Source organism: Mobula hypostoma, chromosome 3 (assembly GCF_963921235.1).
Source record: "Mobula hypostoma chromosome 3, sMobHyp1.1, whole genome shotgun sequence".
In the NCBI taxonomy this organism is placed as follows: Eukaryota; Metazoa; Chordata; class Chondrichthyes; order Myliobatiformes; family Myliobatidae; genus Mobula; species Mobula hypostoma.
In genome coordinates, this window is record NC_086099.1 from 84,785,657 (window position 1) to 84,809,348 (window position 23,692).

Sequence of the window (23,692 nt, forward strand, 5' to 3'; positions counted from 1 at the left end):
TGATTGCAATTCCCAGGAGCATTGTGTGTGATCAGTGACACCAACGCAGGATATTGTGGAAGACAACAAGTTATTTTCATCTCTAAGTGATTGTATGTAAATGCTATCTCTTCATACTAACAGGCTCAGCTAACTGAATATTTGAGAGCCATTTCATCCATCTCCAGGTATTCTACCAGCATTATCAGGGATGAGAATTCTTCGAGTTAAAGAGAAAAGAAATCTAACTCAGCTTTCAATTTCTCTGTCAGATTGTTTGTTTATTCTGGGCTCAGCTTTATCTAAAGCATGCATGAAGAACGATCTCATGTATCACACTTTACTAATCACCTTATTTTCTGGGTTTGAATGCATCAAGTTAAATACGCCAAGGACCTGCTAGTTTTAGTGATCTGACACATTGGCAAACCACTCTTTTGTGCTGTCTATATTTATTGGAGCTAAATTACTTGATCTCTTCAAATGCTATTCCTCGTGTTTTCGCATGGCACAAACATCAATCATCATGGTAAGTTAATTCAGTTCTGTATGTGCAGTAATTCAGAGTGAAGTGATGTCATATTGTAAGATTGAATATTGTGGCATTCACCAAAAACAGAATATTCCTCTCACCTGAGGCAAAATGAATGATATTGGTTTCACACTGCAAAATCTAGTGTTTGTCTGAGTTCCACCCTCTGAAGCTATACTTACATTATTCTTGGCGCCTCAAGGCTTTCGTGTTATCAATTACACGTGTAAACAGAGAAATACATTTTGACAACATAGAACCTGAGGAATATTTCACTCATCTATTGTTGAGGTTGGTATGCTGTCACTATATGTGTAGAGTGGTGGAGGAAAGAAAAGTCAGCCTTCAGTCAAATCACAGGATAACAATTCTTTCTTAAAATTAGTTGAATTTTGAATAGCAGCTACTTGTACTTATCCAGCGCTTTCAATGCTGTACACTGTACTCACCTGCAGAGAATTAAACAGACTTTGTGTTTCAAACTGATGACTTATGTTTGGAACGGGGAAAAGTTGAAGCTGTAATAGGCTTTATTGTACTTTTTACAAGCTTGAGCAACCAAGCTCATCTTTCAGTTATGGGTTTTATAATATTCTGGACTCAACAAACATGGTTCAACAATTCAACCATTCCCATCTTCACCTTGCTCTGTTGCAGCACATCTTCCTTTCAGTCCCACTACTACCTCGCCTTCTCATGCATCAAACAAACCTCAGTGTTCTTTAAATGTCACCTGCCTTCCTTCCCACATTCTCACCCTTTGTATCTGATTAGAGGCTGTATGCTTCTCCGGGTTTTTACAGCTAGGATGCAGGAGTATCGATTTCAGACATCCTTTCTTCCGCGGCTGCCGCCTGCCCAGCTGTCGATTTGCAGAATTTCCTCTTTTTATGTTATTTTGCTTTTTTTTGCTCCCACAGCATCAACAAACTAAGTAACCGCAGTAACATTAGAGGAGATAACCAAAAAATAGTTGAAAGAATGAGTTTTATGGCACATCAGAAAGAGAAAGAGAACTTATTTTAGGGACTTAACAGCCACTTATGCAGGAAAGCATGAAAATCAAGTTTACACCGTAATAGGGACTAGTTGAAAATATTCTGACCTAGTATGTTAAACACTCAGCCAGTGGGCGGAGTCCCAGCCATTACCATTTGGTGACAACCCTGTTGTCTTTGCTAATCTGCTGCGGTGTTAGGATATGGACCATTTCACAACTGGAGCTGTCGGCTTTCTAAACTATTTCAAATTTCTCATACATGACGTATTTTGCTTTCATGTTGATGCCAAAATTTCTGGTGGTTATGTTTTGTTTGAGTGGGTGCAGCAGAATACCCTCTGGAAAATGCGCCATGTTTTACATCTTGCTTAGATCCTTATTTTAGACACCAAAAACTGAATTTATTGTATGGAAAGCAACAGGACATTTTCAACATCCAAAATCGCTATCATTGCACAACACACAGAAGCAATGGCACAGAAGTTAATTATAATGAAGGAGACACTTTGTTATTGCCCACTTGATAGCAAAGAGAAATAAATAATTTACTTATTAGCGCTCTCCTTATCTTTATTCTGTTTATTTTAATACATTTTACCAGATTACGACCCAAAAATATACTGTCAGCGTTTATCCCACAGAGTATTTAACAAAAGTGTCTAATCCAACAGTTTTATATGTTAAACATACACTTAAAAATTAGGTTGTCTACAATGATGCCTTTTGACACAAAGACTCTACCTGCCATGAGTGAATTAATTCCTTAGCCAGTCAATCAAAACTTTTAACTTTAACGAGAAACTTAATTCAAGAGAAATCATCTGAAATATTGAGCTCTTTGAAAGTGGTTGAAACATTAATGCTCCTCACTGAAGAGTCAGGCTAACACAAGGCATCTACACTTGAGATGATGAATTTAAACAAAAAAAAACAGAAGCTTACATTTCGGTGATGCTTTCCGGAAGATTGCTTGATATCTCAGTGAGGCCCTTGCCGCGGCAGTCCACAATGCTGTTGCTGCATGTGCAGACAGCTGGGCAGGACTTGGAATGGACACTGCAAGACTGTGCCATCGAACTCTGGGGGCCTAGTGGAGCAAAAGGAAAGAGGATGATATCACTGAAACCTACCGTGCGTTTAAATTTCTCCCTTTTATATTGAGCTGGCCAGCTTTAAATGGAGTTTATCATTTTGTTCTCTCTCTATGTGTACTCATGACATAATGAATGAATGGATGACCAGATGGAACCCTAATGTCCAATAACTTTTCAAAATGAATTACCATTGCAGATACAGCTATGTTATCCCCAGAGTTAAATAAAAACCTACGCTAAAAATGAAAATAGATGGGGACTTTAAACATGACTTACAAACCCAACTACACATATAACCGGCAGTTCTCATTTTATATGAGCAGGAGAATAAAACCATACAATCTGGACTCTGATGCATGTAACCAAAGTGAATATTACTGCACACACAACAAACCCACTGAGGCAGATACGCATGTTCCAGTGCCACTCTTCATGCTGGTTTCGATACACTCAGGCTGAATCTTTTGCAGCAATTATTTAGCTACATAAGGTATCTGCAATAATACTAACTCTAATAATGCACACTGCAGCAACTAATGAAGCCATTGAACACAGAGACTAATGTTAGGTACTGACAATTACATCTTAATCTTAATACATGCAAATTACAGTCATAAAACTATCCACAGGCTCAACAGCGAATAAAATGAATATTTATGCCAACTGATAAGTAGATAGCCCTGCTACATGTTGCTAAGGTCGACAATTTGGTCAATAGCCCACACGCACTGCTTTTACATCTGGTTATGTGCCTATGCCAGATGTGTGTTTCAGTTACTCTAGGCAATAAATGGAAGTACACATTGCTAAATACATGTAAGTGGGAGTCAGCAGAATTATCTTGCATCAGAGCAAGAGGTAAATGATGAGTCAGTTTGATCTCAACTTGTTAAGATATATTGCAGCTATGTAACATATTTAAATGATAACAGAAATGGCAACTTCAAGGTTAAGGAGATTACTTGCACTAAACTATGCATATAGAAACTAATGCAAGGGAACCAGATTTTGGAAGTGAACTACATTGTACAATTCTGTGCAGATGACAGGAGATGAATATTGACTTAATGACTTGTATATTGTAAATTACAACAGCAGCTCTTGGTGAAGTAGAGACAACGATCAAATTCCCTGGTTAAGATCATTAACAAAAATCTTTGCTCTCAAGGTTTTGGGTCTGGACTTGAACCTCCGCCATCTTTTCACATCTTTGATTCACAGGGTTGCTTTCTGTCTTGTCCCTATTATTTTGTATTAGGGAAAGGGGGAGAAACTCTGGTAGCAAGTAAGGAAACAAAAAATTAATAAATTGGCTGGTAGCGTGAAAATGCATTTCTTAGTAATAACTCAAATGGATTCTTCAAGATTCAGTTTGCAAAAGGACAGAATAGGAGAGCGTTGAGGATAATGAGCAGAATACAAAAATATAAGCAAACTTGCCTTCATCCTCATCTGGATAGCATGAGATAAAAATGATAAAAAAACACAATGAGATTAACACCATGCATTAGCCCTTGTCATAAACTGTGCGTGATTACCAAAAGACTGAACAATTATGGATGTTTTTGGCTACTTAGACCTCAATTTCTAAAATATATAGAAGAGAGCATCTTTCAGCTTAGCAACTAGTAAGGGGAAAGAAAAGAATGTTTAGTACATACAGGACAGGCAACAAAGTACACAGCATTTGCAAGCAAGATAGAAGCTGCACTTCACTGTCGAGTGGCTTAAAAGAAGGCAAAGTCTGCTGATGACACACCTTGCACACCTTTGTGACAGCCATAACATCCCAATGAAAGTCAGATTTTTTTCCCTGAATTACCAGTAAAGATGAAAAGACTGTAACTAAAAGAAAGACCCTCTCCCAATATTCCTGTTCCCTCAGGACCCAACACATGCAGAGATCTAGGGAATAAAAAGCAACCAGTCATGCGGAGCAATATCACTAGGTTTCTCATCTAATATTTCTAACATCAACATTTCATTTATGTAGAACAATGATTACACTGATAATGACAGATATTAAAATATTGCTCATCATCTTAGATCATATATCTTATTATTGATATATTCATTTAATTTGTATTTTTCTTAGCATAATTTAGCAAACAAGTATTAATAAGAGCATACATATATTACTAATAATACATTTCAATAAATACTTTTACTAATTTGAAATTTAAAGACAAAAACTACCTTATATACACTGCTCAGCAGCTAAGTAATTACAACATATTCCATTCATTATTTCTGGTACATATTGTACATACTATGGAAATACAACTCTACTCAAAAAGCAAATGAACACTAGCTTCCTACATTTTAGTGTAATGTACATATGCACTTTGATCAGTACTTTTGTTCTCCACTTACCAGAGCAAATAAACTCCTTCTTTTGTACCTCGGCAACATTGTGGCCCCTCAGGTGACTAGGACCCGTGCACTGAGTGTAAAGCCCAACCCGCGGGCGCTGCCGCAGCCAATCAGCAAGCCATGCTAAATGGCAGTCACAAAACAGGTTGTTTGAATGGAGGCGGCTGGAATAAAAATGCAAGGAACAGAGTTAATATGTTTAAGTGAACAAGGGAGAATGAGTGATGCAATTTCAGCAATCCATGCTTATGGAGAGAAAATCAGGGATCAATCTTTTAATCTCATCTGAAAATTTAAGGCTCCCTGACAGGGTCAGTTTCAATGCTTCCAATGTTTTTTTTCTCTCCCCAAGCAGCATTTGTGTGACAGCAGCCTTTTAGCTAAAGATTAATTAATTAATAAAAGTTGGCTCAGTTGTCACAAAATCAATTCAAAGCATTCCCCTTTGACTGGATTACGAGCTCAAGAAACACCAAAGAGCCAGAAAACCAATTATGGAATTCAAAAATTTAAGTCTCACCAAACAACAGTGAAAAGAAGCAAAATGCACAACAGTGGTAGCGTACTGTCAGCGAGAAAAATAATGCTTATAGAAGCTCTGGCTCCTAATTAAAAACACCAATCAGTCTTGCCATCATTAGCTTCTGTACAAACGGCCTCCAAAGTCCACTTAGTGGATGACATCCATTTTCTGCTGAAGAAGATAGAATAATAATACAATATGAAATTATCTTCTTCACATCTTTTTTTTCTGATTTCCTCCTTTTTTGTTTAATCACTGAAAGGGATTAACAGATTTTAGTCCCTTGGGACCTGTGCTCAATACAGTCTCCGAAATTAAAAGACACAAATGGCAGTGAGCAAGGGAATTAAGTCAGCTGCTTTTCCTGACAGGACCTTCACAAGAACATGGCTCTTTTCCAACTGGCAAAAAGCAGCTCGCCATTAATAAAATATCAGACAAATGTATCCCCTAAATTAGGCAAATTACTTCAGACTGGCTTTCATGTTCCTCAAAGTAAAATAAAGGATGACAAAAGCAATAAATCAAGCTGCTGTCTCGACTCCTGCTTTGACTATGTAATGTCATTTCATCAAAACCTTTTAGTCAATGCATTCAATCCTAACAAAATATACCTTAATGGATATTGAAACTCTGAATGTTGTCCAGCATGCTAATTTTCCTTTCAGGAGATTGCTGGATAGACAGCTACTTTTAATTAAATACTCTAAGATAGGATTGCTTCAGTAGCCAACATGACGTGCTTTCTTAAAATAAAAATAAATTGAAAAAAAAGTCTGTAAAATAAATTTCCACAGCATTAGCATTTCATTTTTACTGTCTCCAGCTCACCTCTAGCTTGTCTCTGATTAAACATATGATAAAAATACTTTGAGATATAGTTCTAATGAAATGGGAGGTATTTCTGAATAATGCATTTTAGTACAGTTTTGGAATAATGTTGTTATTTAACCACTAATTTAAATATTGTTCCAGTACTAGAGGTTTATAAATACCGTACTTGTCTTAAAAGTGTTCCTATTTTAACTTACAAGGTTCTTAGCCTGGGCATGTGGTTGAAACTCGCCACTGAGAGTCGAGAGATGTTGTTATTGTTAATAGTACTGCAAGACAAAAAAAAAGCAAGATACACATCTCATTAAATTACTTAATTTCTTACATTTGACAATTAATTTGATTGTTATTAATGATAGGGCCATGTGGAATTAACTATAATACTGGGAAGGAAATTCATTTCCGCTCTGTGGGAAGTTCAAAGCTCTTACATGCAAATCATGTCTTCTGTGAGAAGTTCAAATATTTGCTTATTCGGAACTGTGTGCTTGATACCAGAATGGAAATGTGGGCTTTGAGTTATAGGGAGATAGTAGCCACTGACAGTGTTTGTGTAGTGTTTTGAACCTTACTTTGAAATGTCGATCTCAATTCATTTCCTTCAATCAGTGCTTACTGTCTTGGCTTAACTGCATAACTGTGGTGCAGGTAAGATTCAAATGCTACTTGATAATAGGCATTTAACATCCCCTTATATCTTTGTTTTTTTGGAATATTTTCCAAAGGCACAAGATATAAACAATCATATTGCAGTAATCAGTGATATTTCCCCAAAGTTATGTCTAATAATGTTTGCTATCTATAACTTTGTAAGAAATGCTGTCACAATTAAATTGAAGGATCAACCTCCATTGTACTAGTTACATGGCAGTTTATTCATTGTTTCAGCCATGCAGAGAATATATCCAAGTCTTATTTCTTAAAAAAAATCAATACACTATCTGCTCACTGTATCAACAGTATTTGCAAATTACTGGACAATAAATAGGTTTTGTACTGGAAAGACCATAATTCTGCTTCATGGGAAGCTGTACCTGGAATCCAGCCTTCTGTTCCTTGTTCTTTGCTTTATTGTAAGTTATATTAACTGCTGTGTTTGCAGAAAGCACCCTTACCAAGCAGTTGGAACTATTACAAAACCAAAGTAGAATATGATTGATAAATAAAAAGTAAAAATACAGACTTTTTTTAAGCACAGTGGTCTATGCAGATTACTGTGATGCAGGTTCCTCTTCAGGTCACTACAGCAAAGCCATTTCATAATTATTTTCCTTCTGTAAGATTTTGAACATTGTAATGTTTCCCTGAATGGTTGTCATAAAGACCAATAGTTTGCCAGAAAGGTGTGCTAGCTGTGGTTCAAAATTACTGTAAGACTAAGAGCACATTTTGACACTGCTCTGGGAGGAGGTTATTGTGTAAACAGCCTGTTAAAGAAGAAAACTACAACTAACAATTCCGGTGATGTAACAGAAGAGTTATGCAACTACATGGAACACCCTTACCAAGTAGCTTAGGGAAAGTTAATATGTTCAGCCTTCTGCCAGAATTTTTGCCACCTTACTCAAGAGTTTTGGTATGAAGTAATATGATTTTTAATTGTTCTGGTAGATATTAGGTTCAGTTTTTCCATGGGAAATGAGCTAGGAACCAGAGAAGTTACTCCAGGTGTGACTTCATGCCCTTTGCTCAAGGAAAGGGACCAGTTTTTGTTTAGAACATCTGGTGATCAAAATGATTGCAAAAAAAATGGAACTGTTTCTTTGCTTCCTCACATACCTACAAATATCCAAAGAATGTGGACCATTGGGTCCCAAGGCCAAACACGACAAGAATGTGCTAAGTGCTTCAACTCTCCCAGGCTTTGCCTTTCTCTTGACCACAGACTGCATTACAACATCAAAAGGTCAAAACTTCATAGTTAGTTTCTTTTGGTACCTCCTGAGTAGCAAGTTGCAAAGCATCTCGAGTTTCACACATTGCTCAGTAACTTTATTTCATAATTAAATTCAGAATTACTACACAAGTGCTGTCAGATTTCCTTGATTCTTCTTTGGAAGGTAAGAAAGGTAAGAAAGTCTCCACCAGCTATTCTGTGTATATAGTTAATTAAAAATATTCTGAAGTGGTTTCATGTTAGCTATGTTTAGTATCTTTCAGTATATGCATTTACTCACAGGTATCCAATGTAATAGAGATCAAATGAAGGAAAAGGTTTTTTGTAGATCTTAATGTGTGGAGTAGAATCTGTTTTGAACACATCCAGCACAGATGGTTTACCAGGTCTTAGTCTGACATAGGAACCTCTTTCCTCTGCACAGATTACAACCTTCTGATAAACTACTCCACGTATAATCCCTCAGTAAAGGGCTGCCCCACAGGCAAATTGAAGCAGTACTCACAGCACTTCCAGGTCACGCAAAGCCCTGAATGCTCCATCCTCAATGCAGCTGATCTGGTTGTAATCCAGTTGCCTGTTAAATAGATTAGGAGGATAAACTCAGAAAATCAGAATATTAGCAGTGTTATGTACCACAAAGCCTCCCTCAAGGCTTTTCTGTAACTAGGCCCTTAGTCTAAACCATTCTTACTGGCGATAAATAGCTTTCCATTTCTCTCTTCTCTGCTCACACAAGTATATAGACACCACAACCATAAGCACTCCCTCTTAAGATCTGGCCCTTAATATTTATTGTCTCTGTACCAACCATTTGAAAATGTTTGCCCTTCCTCAGAATGTGTGCAGGCGACAGCACCTCAGTTTATGTTCCAGTAAATAATAACGGTACCTTATTAAATGCCGGCGGAATACAATTTCATTACATCAAGAAAAGCTATCCATTAAAAGCTTTCAGCATCATCTCACTGAAACAATTTCATTAAAGGAAAAGGACTGTAAATCACTTAATGTCACACTGTTCCCCTCGATGACCTAACAGAATCCATTTATCAGAGAAACCAAGCTGCATGCTAATTCCACCAACCTCGGCAAATGCCAATGACTTCCCTCACACAAAGCGCAGCTCGGTTATCATCCAGTAACTACTAGACAATCTCAAAGGTCCACAAAGGAAGATGCGGATAGTATGCAATTTTCTCTACAGTTAAATCCATAAACACATAAAGCACGAAAGAAAACATAATCCTTTTGTGATCATGACAACTAATCCTCTTCAGAAAATAAATCAAGATGGTATTCTTCTCTTAAATAAAAGTGATTTGAGATATTGATACCTCAGTATTAAGTAAATATTGCTTTATTATGCAAGCTGAATCTGTCATTAACAGAGATAGCTCCAGTCAGACAAAAAGTTTGCAAGTTACTGCATTCTTGAGATAGGAGTGAGAGAACAGGATTCCATAATTCTGGAATATCCACTGTCGTGCCTTTTCTCCAATATGCACTTAATTTAACAAAGATACACAGGGAGACTGGAACCCTCCCTCGAATAAAACTGATCTTTATTTGTCAATGAAATTTATACATTGATGACTTTATATGTTGATTTGTTAATAACGGACTAAAATCAGAATCCAAATGATTGATGGCCAAGGTCGGAAATGAAAACTGGTTTGGGAAGACCTTAGAAGAAGGTATGTACAGTAGAGTAAGCTGATGAACCTTACATATTTTTTCTTTTCAATTCTCTACTATAAGCCAAAAAATAATGTAATAATGAACCACTTTCTGTTTTCTTTTTATAATTGACCATCCAGTGCTATTTTATACAATATATCCATGTAACCTTCTCAAGGACATGATCAGTGATTGGTGCAATTACACAAATATCGTTAGCCTTCTGGTTACTTATTTTTCCAATATATGTAATAGCAAGCTATCACAGCCAAATCCACCCTTGTGCTCACCATCAGCTCCAACACCAAAATCATATTTTTATTACCAGTCACAAAGTAGTTGGTGCTCCATCTAATCTTACTCAATCTAATAAGGGGCTGAAGTCAACTATTCCCATTGTGTAGCCATCTTAGCTGAGGTTAATTAATTCAAAAGAGAATGCTTAACTTGGAAACGTCCCGAACTTTTATGGTTAGTAATGCATCAGGTAGTCCCTATACCTGCCAGAACATCATGAATTTATACTTCAGTGATTTCGAAGCATTGGTCTGAAGATTATCTTTGCAGCAGGATGGGGTGTTGAACAAAGATTCAAAGGGGAGAAAAACATAACACAAAATGGAAAACAAAAAAAAAAGAAATTAAAAGAAATAATGAGAACAAGTGTTTGAAAAAATAGTGGCCTGGCTGTACTTTATGCGGGGAAGCAAGCAGGTAAGTTGAGGGCGCTGGTACATAGATGTAACCGTGATATTGTTTGATCCCACTGGTGATAGCACAGGACAGTTAATATCTTAGTCCGCGTGTATTTTGTAACTCTGCTGTAATAGAATCTTGGCTTAAATAGGGACAGGAAGCTTAACATACCAAGTTACAAGGTGTTCAGATGAGTCATGCTAGTAAAGAAACAACGATGGCTGATTAAAATGGGTATAACAAATACATGCAAGAAGAATCTAGCATAATCTTACATATAGCCAAATGACAGTCTAAAGAATAACCAGTACAGTCCAAGAAGAACAAATTTGTAACAAGCATAAAAGCAGTAAAGTTGGGGATGTTCAATCATCATATTAACTGAGATACAGTCAATGTCTAAAACGGACGATATAGAATTCTCTAAATTACATAAGCAGAACTTTGTTAAGCAAGTCCCTCAAACAGACAATTATGGATTTAGACCTAGGAAATGAAGTTAACCAGTGGAAGAAGTATTGGGAGGGAACTAATGCTTCAAAATCATTAAAATATAAATTTGCAATGGTCTGGCAGGTATAGAGACTACCTGATGCATTAGTAAGTATAAAAGATTGGCAAGATTCTATATTTAAGAAGTATTCTGCATTACTGCAAGAGTGATCATAGTTAAGTTGCATTACACATAATTATACAAAAGGACAAAAAGTATAAAAGCAATAAATGTTCTAAGCTGGTGCAATGCTAAATATGCTTGATTAAGAAGCATATTGGAAACAGATATTCGGGGGGAAACTACACTTGAAATAATAGGATCCATTTAATAAAATGATTCAAGGGATTCAGCACGAATATTTTCCATAAAGGAAAAGGATGAAATGTGCCACCCTCAACAACCTCAACTATCTCATTCTTTTCTGTCTAAGGTAACCTCTTACCTCCGAACATACCAAACTACTTCTGCCTTAAAAATGTCTAGACTCTATTTAAATGAGGAAGAGCTCCAAAGAAATGACCCTCTGTGAGGGAAAAATTGCTGTATCTCTATCCTAACTGAACATTTTTTAAATAGTTGTCCCTGGTTAAGTTCAAGTTCAAAGTAAATTTATTATCAAAGTACGTATATGTTACCACATACTATCTTGAGATTCATTTTGTTGCAAACATTGACAGGAAAAAAAAAGAAATACAATAGAGTTTTACAGAAAACTATACGTAAAAAGACAAAGATTGGCAAACAACTATTGTGCAAGTGAAGAAAAAAAGTGTAAATAAAAAAAAATTAACAGCAAGCTTGAGTTGTAAAGAGTCCTTGAAGTGAGGCTGTAGGTCAGTGGTTCGCAACATTTTTGGGTTATTGCTCCCTTGGCTCCCAGACCATAGCCCCAGTGCCCTCCCTCCCTTTCTGGACATTATATAAAAATGCTAAAGAATTTTGATTTACAGTGCATAGTGAAATAGGAACAGCAAATTCAAAGCAATGAGAAATAATTGCAAAAAAATTCAAACCTATTTAAAGCTACAAATAAAATTATTTCTTTATTTAATTACAGTGAAAAACAATTTTCACCAATAATTTTAGAGCATACATTAGTTGCCCTGCTATTTACTACTTCATTGCTTTTTCACCTTTCAATGAGATGGATGGGCTTGATGCAGTGGTATTGGCTTCTCAACATGACGCTGAATGTCACTCAGGAGTCTCAGATTCCCATGTTTAGTAATTTGCAATCTATTTCATTGCTTCGAAAGAGGTTGGGTGACCGCACTGAAACCACGTTCCACTAATATGATGTTGGAAAGGCAATAAAGAACATCTTGACCTTTTTCCACAGTGCAGGAAAGCGTTCAGAGATTACTTTCTGCAACCAAAGGTCTTGATAAAATTTTTTTGAACCACGGCTTCAGCTCAAAGTAATTTTGCAGCAAGATCAGTTCCTCTTCCATCCTTCCTCTTAGTTCCTCATTACAAGTACTCAGGAATGGATTAATTACCCAATCTGGAATTTTGATCACAAGGAGATCCTGAAATCTATCTGACATGTCTTTATGCAGCTCATCCAGGTGGGCACAGGTACCTGAAGTTCATCGTCAGGCCTTCTTTCTTTCTATTCCAGCTCAGAGAGTCTCAGAAATTGGAAGAGATCACTAGAGCCAATGTTGGACTTAAATATGGTTAACTTGGACAGAAATGTGGACACTACTGAATTGATTTTGATAAGATTCACCTCATTTCCTTGCAATTGAAGATTGATTTAATTAAACTTTGTTAATAACTTTGACAAATAAGCAATGCCGTGCCTAATATTCTTGAGTTGATTACTGAATGGAGCATTCGAGTGTTCAAAGAATATCATCACAGTTTCAAAAAGCACATGAATCTGTCTCAGTCAGTTTCCTTTTGAGAACCTTTTGACATCTGTGTGTAATGGCAAGTGTTTAAACTGTTCATCATTCTCACTGCAAATCTCTTGAAATAGTTGAGAATTGAGAGCATGGTACTTAATTTTATTTACTGCTGTGATAGCAATATTTATTAGTTTGTACAGCTAATCACTTAGGTTTTTTGCAACAAGATGTTGTCTGTGAATTATATAGTAAATGGTAAATTTCTTAGGTACAACATTTTCAAGAAAGCAATACCGCCATGGTGATGTCCTGTTATTGAAACTGCTCCATCAGATGCACAAGTAGAATGTTGGTGAGCAGAATGTCCTCTTTGAAATATTGTTCGACAACCTGAAATATTGACTCCCCTTTGTATCTGATTCTAGACCCCTTGCAAATAACAGCTCTTGAACCATGCATTCACCTCTTATGAAGTGAAGATAACCAAGAAGCAAAGATGTGATGCCTGGTAAAGTTGACTCGGTCAAACTCTGTTGCCTATTTATGTTGCACAATGTTTCTACTACATCCTCAGACATTTTATTTATTCACCTTTGAACAGAGTTGTCACTGAACAGAATCGGTTTAAGTATTTGATCTGGTGACTTACACAAACTGTACTTGGAACCTCCTCACTGATGGCAGAATCAGATCTTCTTTGAATGTTTGGGGCTTTCTAGATTTAGCAATGAGCAATGATATATTGTATGAATCATGCAAACAATCACTGTTTTATTGTGAAGGGCTGGCAAACATGTTTTCTATTTCTGAAGGTTTTCACAATCTAACTGAAAATAAGCCAAGTTCCTATTTGCTTTATCAGACCGCATTCTCTTCAAATATTCAAGGAGCCTGGAAGGGTATCATTGCCTCATTTGAAAAAAAAAAGTTTTTTATATAACAGATGTATTGGGTGCTATTGGTTGCTTGGGGCTTGTATAAATCCAGACTTCAGGATTGTCTGTGAACTACACAGTAAATGATAAATATATTAGGTACAACTCCTACACTATACTGTCGACACTTTTTCAATTGGTCTCCTTCTGCAATTTTTGTTATGGATTAATGGGCATTGTCAATAACTTAAATCCAATCTCAAGCATTGCAATCAATAAAGGGGAAAGTCATGACATCATCATAGCTCAGGCAAAACCTCACTATCTGCTTGAAGGTACAAAAAGTGGGGCAGTGATATCTTGGTTGTGCTGTGCGCTAGAAAAACGCAGTCAAGACCATTTGAAAGGGCAGATTCTGCACTTTACTCCATTGAGCACCATAGCCTAATTCACAGGAACTGCATCATGGTGTGATTAGAGTATGGGAATCGTACTTGCTAACACTGTACTATGTAGTAAACAGTGAAACAATAATGCATGAGTCTGCCCCAGATATAACACTATTTCTTCAGTCCAGATTTCTCAAGGCATGTCAAATACAGAAGTGCTTTTCAACAACTACAATGCACTTTGAGCAAGGTCTAAGAGAACAGTAGGTCAGCAAGAGGTGAGGTGAATATGCTATCATTGTAATCAATTATGAGGCACTGAGGATCAAATGCTTATAATAAGTAATTTATGTCTTAAGTTACTTGTGCATCCATAGAAGTTCGTACAGAAGTTTTTGATTTCATGCCCAATCTACGCAAACTTCTAGGAAGGTAGAGGCACTGTTGTGCTTCCTTTGCAATGACACTTACATGCTAGTCCTTGGGAAGATCCTCTGCCAATTAACTTAAGCTACTGAACCTCTCCACCGCTGTTCTCCTAATAAGGACTGGCTCAGGGACCTCTGGCTTCTAACTCCTGTAGCCAATAATCAGAATTTTGGTTTTGTTGACGTTAAGTAAGAGTTTCTTGTTTTGTCTTGAGAAAGTTCTACAAACATAGATTCTCCTAAAAGCCAAAACATTTTCTTCACATCCATTCAGTCAAGATTGCTCCGAATCTTATAGATAAGTCCCTCCTTACTCTTATGTACTCCAGCTTAGCCTGTCCAACCTCACATCCTGACATAATCTACCTATTCCAAGTATTAGTCCTTCTCTGATATGATTCCAATGCATTAACAGCCGTCCTTAAATAAGGAGACCAATACAGCATATAATACTTTAGGTATGGTCTCACTAACGTTTTATGTGATTGGCTGCCAACCTTTGCATTCAAATTCACCAGCTACAGCAATAACACTCTGTTAGTTTTCCTAATTAATTGCAGCAATTATACAATAGCCTTTTGTATGGCATAACAGTTCCCTTTGCATTTTCACCATTGGGGTAATATGTTTCTTTTCTAACTTCTCCTACCAAAATGGACTAACCTCTCTCAGCCGGGTACTGATGTCAATTTGTGGTTAAGATGATTGAGTCCAAAATATTACATGAGATAGTCACAGAATTATACCGCGTGACAAAAGGCCTTCAACCTAACTGGTAAAGAGGGAAACCAAATGGAATCACGCTGGGTGGAAATTGATGAACAGCAAAGGGTAAGATAATGCTAATGTAGAGCATGGTATAAATCTGGAAATTAGAGGTGTAAGTAACACAACAATCATGAGAGACTTTACAAGAGACTTTTAGAAGATTTATACCTCCTTTCTAGAGAGGAATTACAAGAGCATTGCCAGTAAGAGCTGTTTTCTACAGGGCAGAAGCAGCTGGGTGGGTATGTGGTGAGGAGGGTCGGAGTTAATTGAGATCTACACAATTGCGTATGGTTGGAGGATAAAATGAATAGGAAGGAGCTATCTTTTTTTTACTAGAGATGTCAAAAACCAGGTGGTGGAGACTTGGTAGAAGGACTAAATGGGAGGTAAGGAACTTGCCTGGGATACACTGTGTAAACTGGTAGAGGCACAGACACTGAACATAGTGGAAGAGCTGCAATCTAGGCTAGGGCTGTGAAGGATGGGATTCGGCTGAATGGTTCTGCACAGACATGATGGACCAAATGGTGTTTGTTCTGTGTTATCAACTTTTGTTGACTGCAGGCAACCTTTATAAGATCATGCAAAATAGGTCAGCAAATATGGCCATGGAGTCAGTTGCAAACTGGATTATGAAATATCTTAAGACAGGAAGCAAAAAGTGTGGGTAAAAGACAGCAAATCAGAAAATGAGGTGGAACGTGAAGTCCCGCTGGAATTAGAGCTGGGCTCAATGCTGGTCACAATTTAAGTTAATGATTTAAACTTTGGACATAAAGACAAAGTTCTTTTCTTTAAAGTCTTTAAGTACTGGGAATGATTATAACAAATTACAAGAGGGGATTAATAAAATTACTAAGATTATAAATTATAATTAAGATTATAGAATGGGTTTATGGATAAAATATACCTGGGTTTTTGTTCAAGTCCTGCTGCAAAGACATGACTAAGCTGAACACTGGTTAGGTTGTGCTCACAAGCAAACTGATGACACTGTTGGGGGTGGGTGGTCTTTCCTCAAAGCAAGGCCTTATCTGCTCTCTCTGGCAGAGACAAAATTTTCATAATGCTATTCCAAAGAACATCAGGGTTTTGACTGGTGCATTAGCCAATAATTAGTTCTACAGTGAAAATTTCTAAAGCTACCACCTGGTCAGTATCACATTGCTAATTGATTTATGCTAATTGGCTGCTATTGTTACTATTGCACAACTTTGACTATACCTCAAAAAATCTTCCTTAATTTTAACACAGATTAAAAAGGTACAATCAAAATGTATTTTAGTTGAATTTTAACACAAGGGGAAAACTAGACCTCTGGGGAAAGTGCTTATGTGGAGGAAGGTTAATTACAACAATTTCAGGCAGCATCTGTGGAGAGTAGATTGGGAACGGCTGTTAGAAGGCAAGTCCATACCTAACATGTGTGACTTGCTTAAGAGGTCAAATAGCCAGAATTCATGACCAACAGGTTTCTGTGAGAAAAGAAAGATATCAAGGTTCCTTAGATGATTAGAGATGTTGTAAGTTCAGACAAAAAGACAGCAAAGTTGCAATTGGAGAGTTAACCTTGAACATAATAGGGACAGGAAAGCTCTTAAACTGGAAATAAGGAAGGCTAAAAGGAACAATAAAATGCCCTTTGGTGAATAGGATCAAGGAGAATCCCAAGACACTTTATATATAGCTGGGAAGAGGGTAGGACAATTCAAGGACAAAGGAAGGAGTTTATTCCTGGAACCAGAGGAAGTGGATGAAATGCCAAATGAACACTTTCATTGGTATTTACCAAGGAGAGGGACAAGGGGCGTAGTGAGATCATGAAAGGGCATATTGATATTTTAAGTCATGCTGATATCAAAAAAGGAAGAGGTGGTGGGTCTTCTGAAGGACCAAGTGACGGAGATATTTGTAACTTCTTTAGCCACAGACAAGGTCCCAGAGGACCAGAAAAGAGCTAGTGTTCCTCCTTTTTTTAGTAAGAGCAATGGGGACAAACCTGGAAATTATCTGCTGGTAAGCCTTACATCAGTGGTAGGGAGATTATTAGAGAAGGTTCTTAAATATAGTATTTACTCACACCTGGACAAGCTTGGACATTGTGTATGGGAATTTATATCTTACCAACTTGATCATATTCTTTTTGAGGAGATGATGCAGATGACTAATAAGATTAAGGTAGGAGATGCCACCTACATGGACTTTACTAAAGCATTGGTTAATTTCCAGTAGAGGTTGTGCACCTCTCATACAACTGTTTATGGTCTCAGAACACGTTGCACACAATCAGGAAAGCTCACCAACACCTCGGCTTTTTGAAGAGGTTGAAGCGAGTTGGACTACGCACATCAATATTGCCATCATTCTACAAGTGCGCAGCAAAGAGCATCCTAACATGCTGCATCAATGCATGGTACGGAAACTCCACTGTGCCAAACAGGAAAGCCCTACAACAGGGAGTAATAATGCCCAGTGAATCATCGGCAACAACTTACCTGCCTTTAAGGACATATATACTGTAAGGTGGCAGAAAAGGGCAAGCACCATGATGAAAGATCCTTCCCACCCTGCTCGTGGACTGTGTAGCCCACTCCCATCAAGAAGGAGGCTACATAGCATTCACACCTGGACCACCAGACTCAAAAACAGTTACTTTCCCCAAGCAGTAAGGGTGATCAGCACCTCCACTCACTAACCCTCCCTCCACACCCCGCAACCACCACCACTTTAATATTTCTTGCCAGCCACCTTAGGTACAGACACTCATGTGCCTAGCATCACTTTATGGACATACAATCAATCTCTGTATACAAGCCATCTTAAGTATTTATGTTTTATTGTGTTTTTTTATTATTGTGTTCTTTATCTTATTGGTTTTTTCTTTTGTGCTGCATCGGATCCACAGTAAGTTATTTTGTGTTCCTTTACACTTGTAATGATGTTAAACAATCTTGAATCTCATGGTAGGATGCTCCATTAAAGTCAGGCACTGGGGATCCACAGAGACCTCATAGCCTGCATTTCAAATTGGCTTGACCATAGAATACAGAGGGTAGAGTAGACAACTATTATTCTCAATGAGGGGCTGTGACCAGTAGTCTTCTGAAAGGATCAATGCTGGGACATCTATTGTTTCTGAAATGTATACGATTTGGATGAAAATCTAGGTTGCAGACATCACAAAAATTAGTAGAGTTGTTGATAGTGAGGAAGGTTCCAGCAGAATATAGATCAGTTGGAGATATGGGTGGAGAAATGGCAGGTGAGGTTTATTCCAGACAAGTGTAGGGTGTAGCATTTTGGGAGGTCAAATATAGGAAAGAATATAAATATAGCAGGACCCATAGCAACACAGAGGGATCTTCAAAATCAAGTCAATGCATTCCTGAAAATGGTATCACAAGTAGATATGGTGATAAAGAAAGAATATACTTACTTTTATCAGTCAGGTCGTTTAGTATAAAAAGTAGGAAGTCATGTTGAAGGTCTATACAACTTTAGTTAGGCCACATTTGAATTATTGCTGCAATTCTGGTTGCTACATGGCACATAGAAACATAGAAACATAGAAAATAGGTGCAGGAGTAGGCCATTTGGCCCTTCGAGCCTGCACCGCCATTCAGTATGATCATGGCTGATCATCCAACTCAGAAACCTGTACCAGCCTTCCCTCCATACCCCTTGATCCCTGTAGCCACAAGGGCCATATCTAATTCCCTCTTAAATATAGCCAATGAACTGGCCTCAACTGTTTCCTGTGGCAGAGAATTTCACAGATTCACCACTCTCTGTGTGAAGAAGTTTTTCCTCATCTCGGTCCTAAAAGGCTTCCCCTTTATCCTCAAACTGTGACGCCTCATTCTGGACTTCGCCAACATCGGGAACAATCTTCTTGCATCTAGCCTGTCCAATCCCTTTAGGATTTTATACGTTCCAATAAGATACCCCCTCAATCTTCTAAATTCCAACGAGTATAAGCCTAGTTCATCCTGCCTTTCATCATATGAAAGTCCTGCCATCCCAGGAATCAATCTGGTGAACCTTCTTTGTACTCCCTCTATGGCAAGGATGTCTTTCCTCAGATTAGGGGACCAAAACTGCACACAATACTCCAGGTGTGGTCTCACCAAGGCCTTGTACGACTGCAGTAGTAGCTCCCTGCTCCTGTACTCGAATCCTCTTGCTATGAATGCCAGCATACCATTCACCTTTTTCACCACCTGCTGTACCTGCATGCCCACTTTCAATGACTGGTGTATAATGACACCCAGGTCTCGTTGCACCTCCCCTTTTCCTAATCGGCCACCATTCAGATAATAATCTGTTTTCCTATTTTTGCCACCAAAGTGGATAACCTCACATTTATCCACATTAAATTGCATCTGCCATGAATTTGTCCACTCACCTAACCTATCCAAGTCACCCTGCATCCTCTTAGCATCCTCCTCACAGCTAACACTGCCGCCCAGCTTCGTGTCATCTGCAAACTTGGAGATGCTGCATTTAATTCCCTCATTCAAATCATTAATATATATTGTAAACAACTGGGGTCCCAGCACTGAGCCTTGCGGTACCCCAATTGTCACTGCCTGCCATTCTGAAAAGGTCCCGTTTATTCCCACTCTTTGCTTCCTGTCTGCTAACCAATTCTCCACCCACACCAATACCGTGTGCTTTAAGTTTGCACACTAATCTCCTGTGTGGGACCTTGTCAAAAGCAAAAGTAGAGGCACAGAGGCAATAAGCCACAGCGGTGCCTCTACTTTCGTGTAAGTCTGCACATATTCAACTGGTCATCTAAAACTTTGACAAACTTCTTTAGGCGCACAGTGGAGAGTATCCTGACTGGTTGCATCACAACTTGGTATGGAACGCGGGAGGAGAAGATAGCAGCGCGCTACACACGCGCAGCTCTCCGGTGAAATGATATCGTATCTGTTAAATAGGGGCCGTGGACAATTCTGATTTGATGGAGACAGACGTGAAAGCACAGAGGAACATTTGGAGAAATTTCTGAAATGCCGGTTCGCTGCCACTGCTACTGTGCGATCGAGAATCTTCCAGAGGGAAGGCCCCAAAATCCCCGGCTTTGCCTGCTACTGGTGACCAAGGCTGAGGTTGAAGCGTTCAGATAGAGATGGTGCTCAGTACTCGGTGTCAGAGGGCTGATCGGAGGCTCGAAGTTTTTGGACGACTCAGAGTCGGACTGTGGTCGGGCATGGCAGGGAGAGTTTTCTTCCTTCTCCCGTCTGCATGAGATGTGGGACTGTTGAGAAACTTTGAATTCATTTACTGTGCCATGGACTGTTCTTCATCAAGTTATGGTATTGTTGCACCGTTGTATCCATGTGTTATAAATATGTGGTTTTGTTAGTTTTTTCAGTCTTGGTCTGTCCTGTATTTTGTGATACCACACCGGAGGAATATTGTATCATTTCTTAATGCATGCATTACTAAATGACAATAAAAGAGGACGGCGTGTCCTCATAATCTAAAATCTAAAAAAAATATCAATACCAAACAATAGAAAAGCCTACAAAAGGTGGTGGATACAGCCCAGACCATTACAGGAAAACAGCCCTCCCCACTACTGAGCACATCTACAAGGAGTGTGGCAACAAGAGAGCAGCATCCATCAACCAGGACCCCCATCATCCAGACCATGCTCTCCTCTCGCTGTTGCCATTAGGAAGGAGGTACTGGAGCTTTAGGTCCCACTCCACTATGTTCAGGAATAGTTATTACCCTTGTACCATAAGGCTCCTGAAACAGCATGCATAATTTCATTCACCATAACACTGAACTGATTCCACAACCTAGGACTCACTTTCAAGGATTTTACAATTTATATTCTCAGTTGGTCAATTGGTTGGTTGTCTAGTTAATTGTTTGTTTGTTTGCCTATTTATTTATTCATTTACTTATTGATTGATTGATTGGTTGATTGTATTTGCACAGTTTGTCTTTTGCACTTTGGTTGTTTGTTAGTCTTTATTTGTGTGTAGTTTTGCATTCATTTTATTCTAGTTCTTTCATCTATCGTGAATATCTGCAAGAAAATAAATCTCAGGGTAGTATATGGTGAAACATACATGTATTTTGGTAACAAATTTACTTTGAACTTTGTCTTACAAAAATAATGTAGAGGTTTTAAAAAGAGTGCAAAAGTGATTTACTAAGATGTTGCCTGGAAAATCCCTTCTGCTCCCATGATCCTCTCATATTCCTTTTGCCAATCAACTGTCCAGCTCTTGGCTCCATCCCTCCCCCTCCTGTCTTCTCCTATCATTTTGGATCTCCCCTCCCCCTCCCACTTTCAAATCTCTTACTATCTCTTCTTTCAGTTAGTCCTGACGAAGGGTCGTGGCCCGAAACGTCAACTGTACCTCTTCCTAGAGATGCTGCCTGGCCTGCTGCCTTCACTAGCAACTTTCAGGTGTGTTGCTTGAAATTCCAGCATCTGCAGATTTCCTCGTGTTTGCACAAGTACATCAAATTGTGAGGGGCATTGACAGGGTACGTATCGGAGCCTTTGTCCCAGGTGGAAACATCAATTCCCAAAGGGCATTGAGAAATTTTAAAGGTGATTTGCGAGGCATGACAGTGTCACCCATAGGGTGTGGCTCTAGGTGAGACAATTGAAAACAAGAGGAAATACGCAAAATATGTTTGTATATTAGTTATATCCACATGTGGAAAATGTTGCTTATGATATAAACAGTGAAGATAATGTAAAAAGAATTATGAAAATGGTATCTTGACTGGTGGATCTGGGAAGGACGAACTTGGTCAGCTTGTCTTCTTTGAAAAAGGTGTCCAAATAGAAATCTTTAAAATAAAGATTTTGATAAGAGTATGAAGATAATTTTTCATCTGTAGACCTGAGCAAAATTAGAAACTACAAATGTAAGACAATCACCAAGAAATCAAAAACGTAATTCAGAAGAAACCATGTTACCTAGAGAGTAGTACAAAGGTGAAACTCGCTGTTATAAGTAGAGTCAAGGCAAATAGCACAGATGAATTAAAGAAGAGGTTCAATAAGATCAAATGGGGCATAGAAGCCAGCATGGACTTGTCAGGCTGAAATGTCCATTTCTGTAATAGTCTATGGAAGATGTATAGGAAATTAGCACTTCAGTCAGCTATGAAGATTTTGATTTGATGTTATTCCATTCACGGGAATTTCCGACATGCTAACTAGGAATCATTAAATTGCTGTACTGGGAGCAGACATTCCTTCAATGAACTGCAGTCATCTTCAATTAAGCCCAGTCAACTTCTGTAACTGACTTCAGAAGGTAGCTCAGTGAGATTGAATATTTGTCATCCAGAATACAAAGCAACTCGAAACAATGCATGAATTTGCTATGTAAAAGAGCTAATTAAAAACCTTGCTTATTGAAAGTTTTAAGTGAAACAAGCTTTGCAAGAAAGTGAAGCAGCAGCCTGGATTATATCCAGCCCAAAACAAACTGCCAGATTCCATCCCTGTGGTACACAAAGTCTGATCTATCTTGTACATAACTGGCTATTAATTCTCGGTAAGGTCTAAGGAACACAACAGCACAATTAATAATAAATGCTGTTGTCCATTTCTTTTTGTCATTTCTCATCCATATATCTCTTTGCAGCTGAGGAAGCACAAAACATGATATACAAGGACAGAAAGACACACACATTGCGTAGGTGTGATTGCACAGATGCCAAAGTACATGGAAAAACATAAGATGGGAAAGGAGAAAGCCATTCATCTTCGACCTGACTGACCACCACTTGTATTCCTTTGCTCCATAGCCTTTGATGCCTTTACCTATCATTGGTATCAGTCTAGGAAATTATTGTTGACCTTGAATATGTTTAAGTGTAGTTCCTGGCAGAGCAGAAATTATTAGAAATAGGAAGGGTAAGCTGACTGACCCTCCTCCCCCTTGGACCAACTCTACCCTTCAATAAGATCATGGTTGATCTTTTTTTAATCTCAACACAAATATTGACCAGTGATGCATCTTTACATAACATGTCTCCACCAAAGTTATACCTGCTGTTCCCATTCTGGCCTTCTCGACATCAGATGTAATCACAGAACAGTGACTACATCAGCAAGCACCTCTGCTCCATCTGCTATGCCAGCTGGGAACCCCCAGTAGCCAGATATTTTAATTCCACTTCCCATTCCCACACCGACATGTCTGTCCATGGCCTCCTCCAATGCCAGGTCGAGGCTCAATGCAAACTAAAGGAACATCGTTTTATATTCTGCCTCAATAGT

At 38.3% G+C, this 23,692-nt stretch overlaps 1 protein-coding gene across 2 annotated transcripts in view; it reads right to left on the reverse strand.

The window, feature by feature from the left end:
* The window catches only part of slit2 (slit homolog 2 (Drosophila)), a 463,208-nt gene that overhangs the window by 154,758 nt on the left and 284,758 nt on the right, over positions 1 to 23,692 (reverse strand). For both annotated transcript variants that reach the window (XM_063043381.1, XM_063043380.1), the window contains exons 6-9: positions 8,738 to 8,809; positions 6,533 to 6,604; positions 4,979 to 5,142; positions 2,454 to 2,598 (exon numbers count right to left, since the gene is read on the reverse strand). In XM_063043381.1, coding sequence (XP_062899451.1) covers positions 2,454 to 2,598; positions 4,979 to 5,142; positions 6,533 to 6,604; positions 8,738 to 8,809 — 453 coding nt within the window. The remainder of the gene's footprint in view (positions 1 to 2,453; positions 2,599 to 4,978; positions 5,143 to 6,532; positions 6,605 to 8,737; positions 8,810 to 23,692) is intronic.